This window comes from Labrus bergylta, chromosome 3, assembly GCF_963930695.1.
Source record: "Labrus bergylta chromosome 3, fLabBer1.1, whole genome shotgun sequence".
In the NCBI taxonomy this organism is placed as follows: domain Eukaryota; kingdom Metazoa; phylum Chordata; class Actinopteri; order Labriformes; family Labridae; genus Labrus; species Labrus bergylta.
Genome location: NC_089197.1, coordinates 19,565,828 through 19,578,685, shown reverse-complemented (window position 1 = coordinate 19,578,685; position 12,858 = coordinate 19,565,828). Strand labels below are relative to the sequence as shown.

The 12,858-nt window shown below is 39.5% G+C and overlaps 1 protein-coding gene across 2 annotated transcripts; it reads left to right on the top strand.

Moving 5' to 3' along the window:
* The first annotated feature begins 26 nt into the window (after nucleotides 1-26).
* Nucleotides 27-12,055, top strand: ctdspl2b (CTD (carboxy-terminal domain, RNA polymerase II, polypeptide A) small phosphatase like 2b). 2 transcript variants are annotated; one of them, XM_065952875.1, is made up of 13 exons: nucleotides 27-244; nucleotides 3,323-3,513; nucleotides 4,304-4,424; nucleotides 4,514-4,663; nucleotides 4,812-5,060; nucleotides 5,202-5,298; nucleotides 5,852-5,963; nucleotides 6,083-6,169; nucleotides 6,495-6,557; nucleotides 6,647-6,726; nucleotides 7,014-7,140; nucleotides 8,717-8,812; nucleotides 8,950-12,055. In XM_065952875.1, exons 2-13 carry the CDS (start codon nucleotides 3,346-3,348, stop codon nucleotides 9,013-9,015), a joined length of 1,416 nt encoding a protein of 471 aa, XP_065808947.1. In that variant the 5' UTR covers nucleotides 27-244; nucleotides 3,323-3,345; the 3' UTR covers nucleotides 9,016-12,055. The 2 variants fall into 2 exon arrangements, with proteins under 2 accessions (XP_065808947.1, XP_020488163.1); XM_020632507.3 differs by having other exon boundaries at nucleotides 4,298-4,424.
* The last annotated feature ends 803 nt before the right edge of the window (nucleotides 12,056-12,858 follow it).

Below are 12,858 nucleotides of genomic sequence, written 5' to 3'. Positions count from 1 at the left end.
TCTGTGTCCCATACGGGTATCTGCTGTGGAGAGAGCGGAGCAGAGGCGGGAAATGGCGCCTGGTAAAACAACGATGTGTCATTTCGGAGACGGTCCTTGAGTAGCGAGAGAGAGAAAGAAACACGAAAAGAAGAAAAAAGTCGGGAGCCTGTACTGCAAAAACAAAACTTTACTTCTGCCGTGATGGTGAAACGCTCTTAAAAACAATTTAAAAAAATCATCAGATACTGCGGATCACCGTAAAGTAAGTCGGACGACGTTTAACAAACATTTGTTCGTGCATTTTTGTGTGATTTCACTTTGCTGTGTGTGTGTGTGTAATGTTATAGCTAACGACAGGATACACATTTTCACACCCTGCCTGTGTAAGATATGTTCGCCTTTGAAGCAGGTTTTTCCAAGAAGCCTAGGTAAGGGGGGGGTTAACGCTAAGCTAAGCTATCTGTGCTAAGCTAAGTCAAATAGCTAAGGTTAGTGCAAACACGGCCTGCAGCGGATCTGACTAATTCCTGCTCAACTAGACGAGTCGGCCAATTCTAGCTTCCCCTTTTTTTTTTCTTTTTCTTTTTTTTTACGTATTTAGTGTCTGTTTAATGATAAGAATCAAACATGTTAAAGTGTTAAGATGTCATTAGTCTTTTAAATCAGCATAACATGGGCACAGTTGTGTGTTAGCCAGCTGTTTTGATTAAGGACGTGTGGTTAATAACCTTAAGTGTTAAATAATGTAAAACAATGTGGAGGACAGTCGAGTCACCAACAAGCTGGTCCCGGTCTTTATCTGGCTCACTAACAAGCCTTACTTTGTTAGTTTTGCTGTCACATTATTCAGTCAAAGTTGCGATATGCCGCACTGGCTTTGCTAAAAGGTAAGTTAGCCTGTTTTTTTGGAGGGGGGGGCATGTCAGCAGTGAAATGGTAACGCTTGGGTTTAAATACTTAACATTGTTGTTATGTAGTGCATTTAAGGTAACTTTTTTTTAATGCCGTTTCAGATTTTTACACTGTGAGGAAAGAAACTAACGCACATATACTGAAAATGTGTCGCACACTTGCTTCATAACCCCTGACCTCTTGTTAAGTTCGTCTCGGGAAGGCGCTAGCTTCATCGTGCTAGCTTGCAGAGCTCGGCGTTATGTAGTGCAATCATGTTACAAAACGTGGATTTAAACATCAGTTCAAGTGGAATCACAAAGTTGCATGTGTCTGATGGTGCTGCTTTTTTTTTAAATTATCTTGAAATGCTTTCGGTCACGTATCGTTTGTGTTAGCCATCTTTTTTTTTAGTAGTAAGTCTGCAGATTGGACGATGTTATCTGAAGGGCCTTTTCTTGTGTTAGCGTCATGCTAGCTCGGTCATACAGTCTCTTGTAGCATGTTCTTATTTCCCGCTCACTTGCTCATACCAAGCTGTCTCTGTGATCCTGAATTATTTAGGTGCTTGGAAGATAGCTGTTTATTAGTGTCAGTATTATAACCATGTGGCACTTGTCGAGGTTTGATTTAAAAATAATAATAATGATAATGTAAAAGTCTCATAGTTTTTATTTCTATTTTGAATCTACTGGGGAAACTTCACATGTGTGCATGTATGGTGATGTACAAAACAAGAGCCACGAAGAGAATCAGCAAGATATAAATGTCCAAATAGCAGGCAAAATGTAAGAATAATGTCAGAATAACACGAATGGCTGATTTCAGCTTCTGTCATGTTTCTTCATGAAGTTTGAGGAGAGTTTAAAGGCTCTGCAATGTCAGATAGTTGTAGTACAAGTAAAACTTGTACAAATATTTATCAACCCTAACATTGAATACGATCAGACCCTCTGTTGCCACACACACAGTAATATTGAACTGTGACAACCTGTGGGATGTTCATTTTCTATTATGTTTGAAATAACTTTTTGACTTAAAAAAAAATAAAAAGGCATCAAGAGAGAGCCTCTTCTTTACAGATGTGTAAAATAGAAGATCTTCTTTTTATGCACAGAACATTTTGTTCTATGGAAGACTTTGTTTTGGTGGGGAGCAACTTTAAAAAAAAAAAAAAAAAAGAGCTTTGACATTATGTAAAACATTCACAAAATATTGTTAGTTTTTGTAAGATTTGCTTCCTGGTGATAATGATAATAATACATTAGCTGGAAAGAGTTTATTGCCAAAAGTTGTATCTAAAATCTGTATTTTTTTCACCTGTCTTTTAGTCTTCACAGCTAGCGTAAGTCCAATGGAAGAAAAATGTCCAGTTTTACTTTAACTGTACCCGCTCTCTTAACATGCATTGTTATTACTGTACTTCTTCCTCAGAGTTGCAGTCGATCTGATTTCTTAATAGGCATCAAAATAAAGGCATTTCCAGATAAAGCTCAGTGGTCCAACTTGACAGATTGAATTACTATTTTGATAAGAGTTATATTGCAAACTGTATGTAGGTACACAGGACAGATCAGCTATTTCGTCAGATTCTCTGAGCTATCTCGGCTTTGAGGCTCTTCCTACTTTTCCTGCTGCCTTTTACTTCAATGTTGCTGTGTGCTTTGACTCTGTGCGATTGAGCAACAGCAGTATCTTGCTGGTTTGTTTATGGATCAGCCCCTCGGTGATGAACAGTAACTATACTGAACTACGTTTACACCGTGATACAGAACAGTGTGTATTGAGAGGGTGCCATTGTGTGTTTAAGGGTCCTGACAGGTTGTGGCTATGTCCAGACACATTTTCAGTCAGCTGCTGTTATGTAAGCACAGTGGGTTGCCATGTTTGACTCACAATTCGTGTTCACTGTGAACCGTTTTTAAGTTTTCCCTGTGCACACTCCCATACAACACTGACCGATTAAATTCCAAAATTCTAGAGATTAAGAAGTTTGTTTTTAAAGAAAAGTCTTTTCTCATGCCTCCATTTTTTTAGTTACTGTATTTTGATAGAAGTGTAACCTTGACTATGAACTCAAAAGGACTTAGTAAATATAAGGCAGTCCTTGTGAGTGTGTGTTTAGAAAGATCTGTGCAGTGCTTTTACTTTACAAATGGAAGTAAAGCCAGCTGTGGCTGCTGCGATCCACTGTGATGTAAGTGAAATGGGATCTTGAATGCATCCAGATGTAAAAATGCACCCGTATTAACTCACTACAAATGCACTCAACAAACTTTTCTGTTTCATTATTGAAAAGGTAAAGGCCGTTACAACAACCTGTTTTTTAACATTTAAACTTGCATTTGTTCAAATGTGTTAACTTCACTATACAGTCATTGATATCTCCCCCCCTCTCTCTCTCTTTCTGTGTCTGCCATCTTTCCACACATCTTACTCACGAATACAGCCTTACATGTGACTGCAAAAACAATGAGGCTGAGAATGCGTAAGGCGTCTCAGCAGCCGAACCCCAGTCTGGCCAGCCGCCCATCTCGTACCAAACGGAGGCACTCCGAAGTCGAAGAAGACACTCCTACTAGTGGAGGGAGGGGGTTGTTCTCGACCATCAAAAAGTTCATCAGAGGAAACGCTGTTAAGGTAACTACTTCTGTGGTCACATCAACTGACCGTGTTGCTTTTTTTCCACAGTCTGAGGTCGGGGAGCGTTGAATTGTTGTAGCTAAAGCTGTAGTGTATTCCTCCTCCTCCTGTGTGCTTGGTGTAACAGCCCTATCGAAGCTTGTTGGTACTTTTGTGGTTTTTAAAACTGTATGATCACTGTTCTGTTCTCCAGGTCCCCGAAGTTAAATACAGTGTTTCTTGGTGTAGAGTGTCATGTTTCCCAAGAAATGTCTGCTGGAATGCAGCAGCTTGTCTGAGAACTCGGACTCTGCTCTAATTTTAGCTTCTGGCTCACAGAGCTGGTGTGCAGCAACAGGAGTTTGTAACAAGTGGAAAAGTCAACTGAGCTAAAGTAGCCCATCCTCTGGGGTTTTTAGTAAATGTATTTTTTTTTTTAATGTTATTTCTTGGACCATTCTGCATTTCCTTATTAAGCCCAAACTTAAAGATGGAAGTGCACTGTTCAAGAGTTAAGAAATAGAAACGCATAAGTAGGAAAAAAAACTAAGCAGTGTGTAAAAAAAATAAATATATAATGCCAAGTTCACAGCCTTTATTATTATACATATTTTAAGGTCTCGACACATTTGATATTTAAAGAACCCGAATATTGTAAAGTATCATTATTGATGCAGTGGTGTGTTTTTAAAAAAGGAAGAAGAAAAAAACAGTCGTTTTCCCCCTTCCTCTTTTGCACATAATCTGCACAACTGTACTGAAAGTTTTGTCAGTCTCTGTGTTCTATATTTTTTTTATTAAGGTGCAGCAGGAGAGCCCAGCCAAGAAGACACGGCTCCACTGTGATGTGGACAACAACCTGATCACCTCTACACCTAACACAAATACCCCCCGGAGGACGATCGGCAGGCGAGGCTCCCTCAATGGACGTGAGTGGAACAGAACAAGACTCGTCAACAGCATGTATTTTTCACTCATGCTGTGTTCACTCTTTCAACCTGTTACTTCTCCTCTGCAGAGGCAACCAATCATGATAGGAGTAAGGAGAAGCCAAATGGCAGTCTGGAGGAGACGACGGCCGTTGAGGTGGTCACAAGCCCCCCCAGGACCACACTTCTTGGGACCATCTTCTCCCCTGTCTTTAACTTTTTCTCACCAGCTAAAAATGGTAAGCAGGCCCTGAGGAAGCTGGTAGAATTCTGACTAGCATGTCACACCACTGCAACATATAGAGTGCTGTTTTATTTGCTTCATGGTTGTCATGTGTGTCATATGTCAGGATGGTGCACAGCTCAAATCTGTTATGTCATTTTCAGCCTCCTCTGGTTCAGACTCTCCAGACCAGGCTTTGGAGGCTGAGGAGATAGTCAAACAGCTGGACATAGAGCAGGCTGTGGAGACACCCACCAGCACAGCCACAGCCACGCAGGAAGTGTGTGCCCCCACTAACTTCTACTCTAGTGTAACACAGCTGCCACCTCTGCGACCTCCTCACATCCCCGAGGTGTCTCCCACAGTAGTGGAGGCAGAGCTGGAAGCTGATGCTGACCTTCCACCACTCACAGGTAGATACTGCAGTACTCATTGTCCTGGGTCTCTGAGATAAAATTCATCTTGAGGTCATTATGAAGTGTATTAAAACTTATGGCTCTGCTCAATTTGTCATTTTCTACTTAAGTCTTTATTTGTTCTTTCTGTGGTTCAAGCTCCTGGTTCCAGTCCAGAGATGGCGTATGTGGACTCTCCTCCTGCTGTAGTACCACCAGAGGCTTCCTATGAGGAGGACTGGGAAGTCTTTGACCCGTGAGTAAAACATACATTTACATACATACACACACACACACACATACATTTAAAACCTTTGGCTCCAACTCTTAATCACTTCCTTTGCAAAAAAAAAATGCATTAACATTTTGTAAACAATCGATAAACAAAAAACAATACGCACTGGTATTTCATCATGTCTTAAAGGTAGATGCATCTCATCGAGTATTAAAGGTATATACACAAACGTTGCATGTTGGTTAATATTTACCAGTGCCACAGGTACTGGGACAGACAAAACCAACGTTTTTTGGTACAGGATGTACTTACAAATATTATTTGGCAAAGACGAACTGTAGATGAAAAGAAGTAGGAAGATTGGTTTCTTGTTTCTCTGTTGGCCGCAGATGTGATAATTTTCAAATCAGTATTTCCTTCTCAAGAAGGATCATCTTCAAGCTTGTCCATGTGAGATGATTAAATAAAAAGGTGCAAGTTCATCATGAAACCATTTAGGAAGTTTTCCACTTGGCTTTTGAGATTGTTGTTAAAGATGATTAATTGACATAAAAAGTGATTTTCTGATTTGTAGGTATTTCTTCATCAAACACGTCCCTCCGCTGACAGAAGAGCAGCTCACTCGTAAGCCAGCCCTGCCACTGAAGACACGCAGCACGCCTGAATTCTCCCTGGTCCTAGACCTGGTCAGTAGTGTGATTTGTTTAGTTCTCTTTCTTTTCTTCCTTGTTTTGTTTGTTTGTTGGTTATTGATAGTTTGAACTATAAAACTCTGTTTCCTGTATTTCTCTGTTGTCTTCTTTAGGATGAAACGCTGGTTCACTGCAGTTTAAATGAGCTCGAAGATGCCGCACTTACTTTCCCTGTCCTCTTTCAAGATGTCATTTACCAGGCAAGTGCTGTGCTACAACAACGTTCAGCACAGGTTAATTCAGACCAGTAGAGGGAGACAAATTCCCATATTTAAAAAAAGAAAGCTTATAGAGAGGGAGGGACACTGAAAACTGCTCTTAGAAGTATGTGTACGTTATAAAGCTTCAGCTCGGTTACATTTAAAGGCTTTCTTCACCTAAAAGATGCACAAACCATTTTTCCAAGCATCAAACTATTAAATTCAAACACTGTAATATGAACTTTTCTTCTTTTTGGAAGTGACCTGCTTTAAATAATTGTGTATTGATCATCAATGTTTAACACCGGTCTGTTGTAATGTGCAGGTATATGTGCGTCTGAGGCCGTTCTTTAGAGAGTTTCTGGAGCGCATGTCTCAGATCTATGAGGTAAATATAACACATCCCTTGCTGTCAGTTTACCCTGATTGCACCCCATTTGAAAATGTGATCTTCATTCTCACCCTTTTTTTCCCTAGATCATCCTCTTCACAGCCTCTAAAAAGGTATATGCAGACAAACTGCTCAACATCTTGGATCCTAAAAAGCAGCTAGTGAGGTAAATATTTTGTTTGTGTCGGTTGTTCAGAATTCCACATCAAACTGAAAAAAAAAAAAAAAAGCGTGAATGAAGAGGCTCACAAGTTGTGTGCGGCTCTCCTGCTGGCATGTGCTGCTGTGGAGGTGTCAGTGTTGTGGTTTTTCTGAATTATTGATTGCCCTGACCTTGTCACTGATTGATTTTTTTTTTTCCTCTCTCTCTCTCTCTCTCTCTCTCTCTCTCTCTCTCTCTCTCTCTCTCTCTCTCCACACTCTGCCCTTTCAATCCGTCTTCTGTAACCGTAGACACCGGTTGTTTCGAGAGCATTGTGTCTGTGTCCAGGGAAACTACATCAAGGACCTCAACATCTTAGGGAGAGACCTGTCCAAGACCATCATCATTGACAATTCACCACAAGCCTTTGCATATCAGGTGAACAGCTTTAACACAATTAGCACTGGAGGTGTATGTTTGTCTTATCAGGTTGTTAAACATCAGTAACCAACCAACATAAAAGGGAAGTGAATTCTCTTTTTCAGATTAGTCTTGTCTAATGCACACAACATGGAGCCCCTATAAAACTATAAGTCACTAAAACTTCAATTTAAAGTCAATTTAAAAGATGAAATGCATGTCCAAGTAATGAATGTCAAACTGATTGTAGCATTGCCTCTGACAGTAAGAGGGTTTGTTTCCGCATAATTTTACCTCATTGTTTTGACCCAGGATGTTTTTCTGTTGCTTTGGCCCTTTGGGAAACATAAATATAGACAGGGCTCGATATTAGAACTGGCCTGCTGGCCCGGATGAATGATTGATAGTCCAGGCCAGCTGATTGCACGTTCAGCTGGCCCACTCGGGCCAGTTAAAATACGGTCTGAAAAAAAATAGACTGTAACGCGTTCTCAACTTCACAGCGCTTTCCTGTCATACCGATGTTTTGTCGGTAAATGTTTTTAAACGTTGCGCTTACATCCTCAACGTATCATAAACGCTCGTGAGCGCGCATGCGTATCACAGATGAAAGGCAGCCGATGGCTTCACTGCTGTCCCTCCCGCGAGCGCGTTCGCGACTCTCGAATTGTACACTAGCACTCAGATTTTAGCGCAGGTTTTCTCTAATAAAAAAACATGTTCAGTAAAACAGTTTCAAACCATCAGATCCTGACACAAGCCGAGCTTAAATCAGCATTCAAAGGGAAAAAAAATCACGTCGAGAGTGACAGCAGGGCATGACGAAAACAGAAGGGAGAAAAGTTTCAGCTGCAGTGACAGATAGCTGGAGCTGGAACACACTGCAACTAAATTTCCACTTAAATTTAAAGACTAGATCCTGGTAAAGATAAAAGATATTCACAAAGCATTTTAGCCCTTAGGAGAGCTCCTAAAGTAAAGATCTAAGGATCAAGAGTTTCTCACAGAGATGAAAGAAGGAGAAATCAGGTGATCATAACAATTCCAGCTCTATCACAGCCTCATATTAATATCAGTCAGATTAAGTAGACTCTTACAGTTACCAGCATGGTGAATAAACATGAGCACATAGATATAAGAAAAATGCACAATATTTGTATAACTAGAGCTCAATTAATTAAATGAAAGTTGAAATTTACTTTTGCATCAGAATGGTTGAAGAGTAAATTGGTGACTGTTATTCTTCAAATCAAAAGTAACGTTCCTGGGCCAGCGGTTACAATGATCGGGCCAGTGATCTTTGAAAACCAGTGGCCCGGACATTAGCTTAATGTCAACCCCTGATAGAATTAAGTTCATCAGTGTAACCCGCTGAACTAAATTAGATAAAAGACAACTGATAAAACTAATTTTATAGCTCAAGTTAAAGACTAAAATTACTGTTGGATTTTAGACTGTTTTGGTGTTGTTGTTTTTTTAAAGTTTGTTTTTATGGATTCTGATGGCTTTGAGGTGAGAGATATACAGTACGACTTTTGCTGGTTAGAGGGTATAAAAAAAAAACACATTACTCATGATGTTTTGGTTCCAACAGTTGTCCAATGGGATTCCCATAGAGAGCTGGTTCATGGACAAAAATGACAATGAGCTGCTGAAGCTGGTGCCCTTCCTGGAGAAGTTGGTCGAGATGGTAAGACTTCCTTGCATTCTGTATCTGTTGTCTGACCTGTTTTCTTTTTTACAGCTACATTAGAGTAATATTTCATGAGTACAGTATATGTGATCACTCTTTGATCTTCACCCCTCATGGTTCTCCTTCCTTTTCAGAACGAGGATGTGCGGCCGCACGTTCGAGAGAGGTTCCGGCTTCACGACCTGTTGCCCCCTGACTGAACTGGACCACAGACTCTCGGAACAGGATAACCTAAAAAGACTAAAACAACATGCGTGTAAAAAGCCCCTCGTTGGATTACAAACTACAACATTGCCATTACTGTTAAAATTTTGGCCTTTATTTTTTATTTTCTTTAACCCACCATTTCATTTTAAAACAAAAACAAAACATTTTAAATATATGGGTAAAGATTTCTTAATATCTAAATACATGGATGAAATTACAAACTATCAACAAGCCCAGGTGAACTCCTCTTTTTGACCGAGCCTCCAGCTGTGGAGACAGAGATTGTCTCCACACTTAATCCTGCAGTCTTGGTGCTGCTGGTTCAGTGGATATGAAAGAGGAACTCTGCCTCAACGAAGTCCCTGAACCCAAACCAACCCCCCTGGTGCTCACGCTGTTGACACTGACGATTAACAACACTCTGTGGCTACAGACCATTTTCAGCAGGAATGTCTGGCCTGTAAATGAATCTGTGCATGTGTGTTTGTTTACTCCTAGCCACACACACACAAACACACACACTGATTTGGTGTTTGGCAATCCTACTATCTGTAGCCTTTGAATCATATGCATTCCTCCGTAGCTGAGTCAAGTTTCTATTGTTGGTTGCAGTTTTTTTCTGGTAAAACTTGTGTTTTATTGTTAAAAAAAAAAGATAGCGTTTCAAAATGTTCTACTTTGTTTGTAAGATATGATATTTTAAAAGGGGTCATGTAAGTTTTATTGTAAAGCCTTTTTCCAAATAGGAGAACTTGGGAGCGTGTTAATGACAGTCCACTGCGTAGTCAAATGAAATGGATTCAAATGGACTCTTAAGTATAGTTTGTTGTCATTGTCACAAATAGAGGTTTGGATGAATTCGTTGGCTTCTCCGTTGACAACACGGCTCCTTTATTCAATGTTAGGATTAAGACTTCTTACCTGTAAATCTGACATATTGTAAAGGTTTGAGGGCATTCATTTTCAAAGTGATCCATGTCAAAGTCAACCTTTCTTTTAAGCATAGTATTTGATTCTTCATTTGTCTATTACCAGTATTTTTTTTTTTTTTTTTACTACTTTAATCAAACATACTGGCGAGTCCAGAGCAGTTTCTTTTAGTTGTCATGTGTTATTTGATGGCTATATCAGTAGCATTATGACTAATGTAGCACATCTCTGCCAGTGTGTCATGAAGTCTACCCATGGTAGGAATCTATGGCCAGACCCTGTACCAGCCATACCTGGCACCAGCAACATACTGTTCAACCAGTCCGCATGGCTGGCTGCTCCTCTACCTATTTCATATGTTTTTACTTTGTACTTACTAGCTTTTTTCTTTTTATGTTTAGGATCGTGTTTAAGAATGGTAACTACGTATACGAATGTGTATCTGCCCGACTTCAGCCTGGACAACTCAAAGCCAAACTGACATTTGACTCCTTTGTTGCTTCAACTTAATTTTTTTGAAACAGTAAGCTAAACAGTCGGCTGAGACGTGGATGCTCTGTTAGCTTCCTTACAAGCCTAAACCTGTGAGGAAAATGCTTATTGCCCATCGATTCCAAACCCTCAGGAGCTAACATGAATCTCCATTACAATTTGGCATGCATTGTTGAACCTTTTGTCAGATCTTGGTCCTTCTGAATCCAAGTGAATTTTATGTTAAAGTAAATATGAGTGTTTGGATTTGTCTGGGTTGCCTGTACAGTGCCATAAGATTCTCCCCACAAGCCCCGGTCCCAATTTTCCCGTAGTCCCATCCCCCCCCAAAAAAATTTTAAGATGGAAAGAGACAATCAGGCCTGAAAGCTCTTGCAGATACTGAAACATAATCACACCCACTCTATCCCCGTATTCTTTCAGTGTACCATAAGTGTTGTGTACTGTGATTCCATTGAGTTCTCCTCCTATGAGTACATCTGTAGGTGAATCCTGCAGTGCCCTACTCAAACAATCCCTGCTGCTTTCTCTGAAGGCAGGTTCTGTTCAGTGTTGGATTTCATCCGGTCAGCACCTGCTCATCTTTGCCTTTTTGTTTTCACAAGAAGTTAGTAGCTCTCCTGAAATTAGAATTAGTTGTGTTCAAGTTAAATTTATTACATGGCACAGTGGTGTTTACTCTGACATAATGTTACGAGTACACACGTCCAGACTATGAATGTAAATTGTACAGGGGGGGGTAAAGTCTTAAGCGTATTTTTTATTCCTTGTGTTTTTTTCCTCGTCAACAAGAACAAACAGACAAGGAGAGTCCGTAGCCAACATCTGCCATTCACAAGTAGAAAAGGAGGCAAAAACGAAGTCTATGGAAGAGGAAATGCTTAAGATCCCACCATGGTTTACCCCTCCCCTATCCTCCCATGGCCTCTCACAATCTTGACTGCCAGCTTTCAGTAGGCATGCCTCACTGAGTGTAATGTGGCCCGGGTGTGCTCGTCTCCTCAGTGGGCTGCGTGAAGACCTAAAGTTTATCAGTCATGGCTTGTTTTGAAGGACCACTGGGAGGCATTTAGTACCTTTCACCCAGCTCATTTTTAATGTGCATTACCAGATTATTGTACACTAAGTGTTGTACAATACATGCAGCTTAATGTTTTAAAAAAATCCTTAAAGTAAGGAAAATCTTTTGTATTTTTGATTTCAAAAGGCATGTCATATCTACTTTTTAAATGTATTAATGAAGATTTAACTTTACTTCAGATGGAGTGTTTTTTTCTTACAAATATCTGTATGTTTAGTTTAGCGCAAATGTTACTGAACTGTTAAACTTAGCATGTAGAGAATACAGCCTGCTTTGTAGGAAAGTCCTGAATTAAATTTTAATCATGGCACTTTTCTGCAGAAATGAGCTATCGTGTTAATGATTTTTATTTTATTTTTTTCAATATCTGTTAAGCCATTTTACTTGCAAGAATTGCTATTTGTGCTGGAGATGTATTTAAAATGTTTTAAGACATCTTTGTTAGCCGTCAGGCTACATGCTATTGTAAAGTGTATATACAGTTACATTGAATTTCTGAAACAAAGTTTTAAAGTTAAAAACCTCTTGCATGCTCTTTGTTTTTATTTCTCTCGAGTGTCTAAGATGAAGCTGGAGATGTAGGACTATTCATGCAAGAAAGGAGGACATGCATTGTGCAATGATACTGTTAAATAACAGGGATATTAGTGCTTATGGGAGATATTGTAACACTAAATCTATTTTCCTATTTTAAAAGACAGACTTGGTTTATGGCCTTCAGAGATCATTACAAAATGTACACCCTATGCCTTTCTATTATGTTAAAGACCTAATGTTTTATTGTTCAATCCACCAGGGTTTGTTCCAGAAAATGTATTCGTTAGAAGAATATCTCATTGTTTTCCCACTAACAGAAGTTAATTTATCTTTTTAATTTAAATGCCTTTCCTTTACCTTTCTAACAAATTAGTTATGTCAAATCATAGATTAATCATAATCTGTTGTAATTATTGGTTAACTTAGTTTTTTTTTTTAAACCAAAAACTTAAAAGTTCTCTAGGTTATAATGCCCCTTGAGTACGTAAAATTAAAGGTCCCATTGCGGCGTTATTTAAAATAAAGATAAAAATTATGTCTTTTAAAAGTAGAAAAACTGCGAAAAGTTCATAGAAATGAAGGTGTTTTAAAAAAAAAAACGATGCAAGAATGAATCACTGTTGGTCCAAATGTGAGAGTACATAGATTAACGGGCTTCTTAAAATGATTTACCCCATCAGATTAAAGGCCTTCACAGCAGGCACAGTAATAGGGTGTGTTTGCAGCAGATGTCTTCTAAATCCTCCAGCAAGTCTCCTGGCTCCTCGTGCAGGGCTCAAGTTTCACGCGAAGGAGT

Bases quoted from the DNA above. Each gene is read 5' to 3' on its own strand.
- ctdspl2b (XM_020632507.3), top strand. From the start codon at position 3,346: ATGAGGCTGAGAATGCGTAAGGCGTCTCAGCAGCCGAACCCCAGTCTG. The intron at 4,425-4,513 runs GTGAGTGGAACA...TCTCCTCTGCAG, and splicing joins GCGAGGCTCCCTCAATGGAC to AGGCAACCAATCATGATAGG. The intron at 4,664-4,811 runs GTAAGCAGGCCC...TGTCATTTTCAG, and splicing joins TTTCTCACCAGCTAAAAATG to CCTCCTCTGGTTCAGACTCT.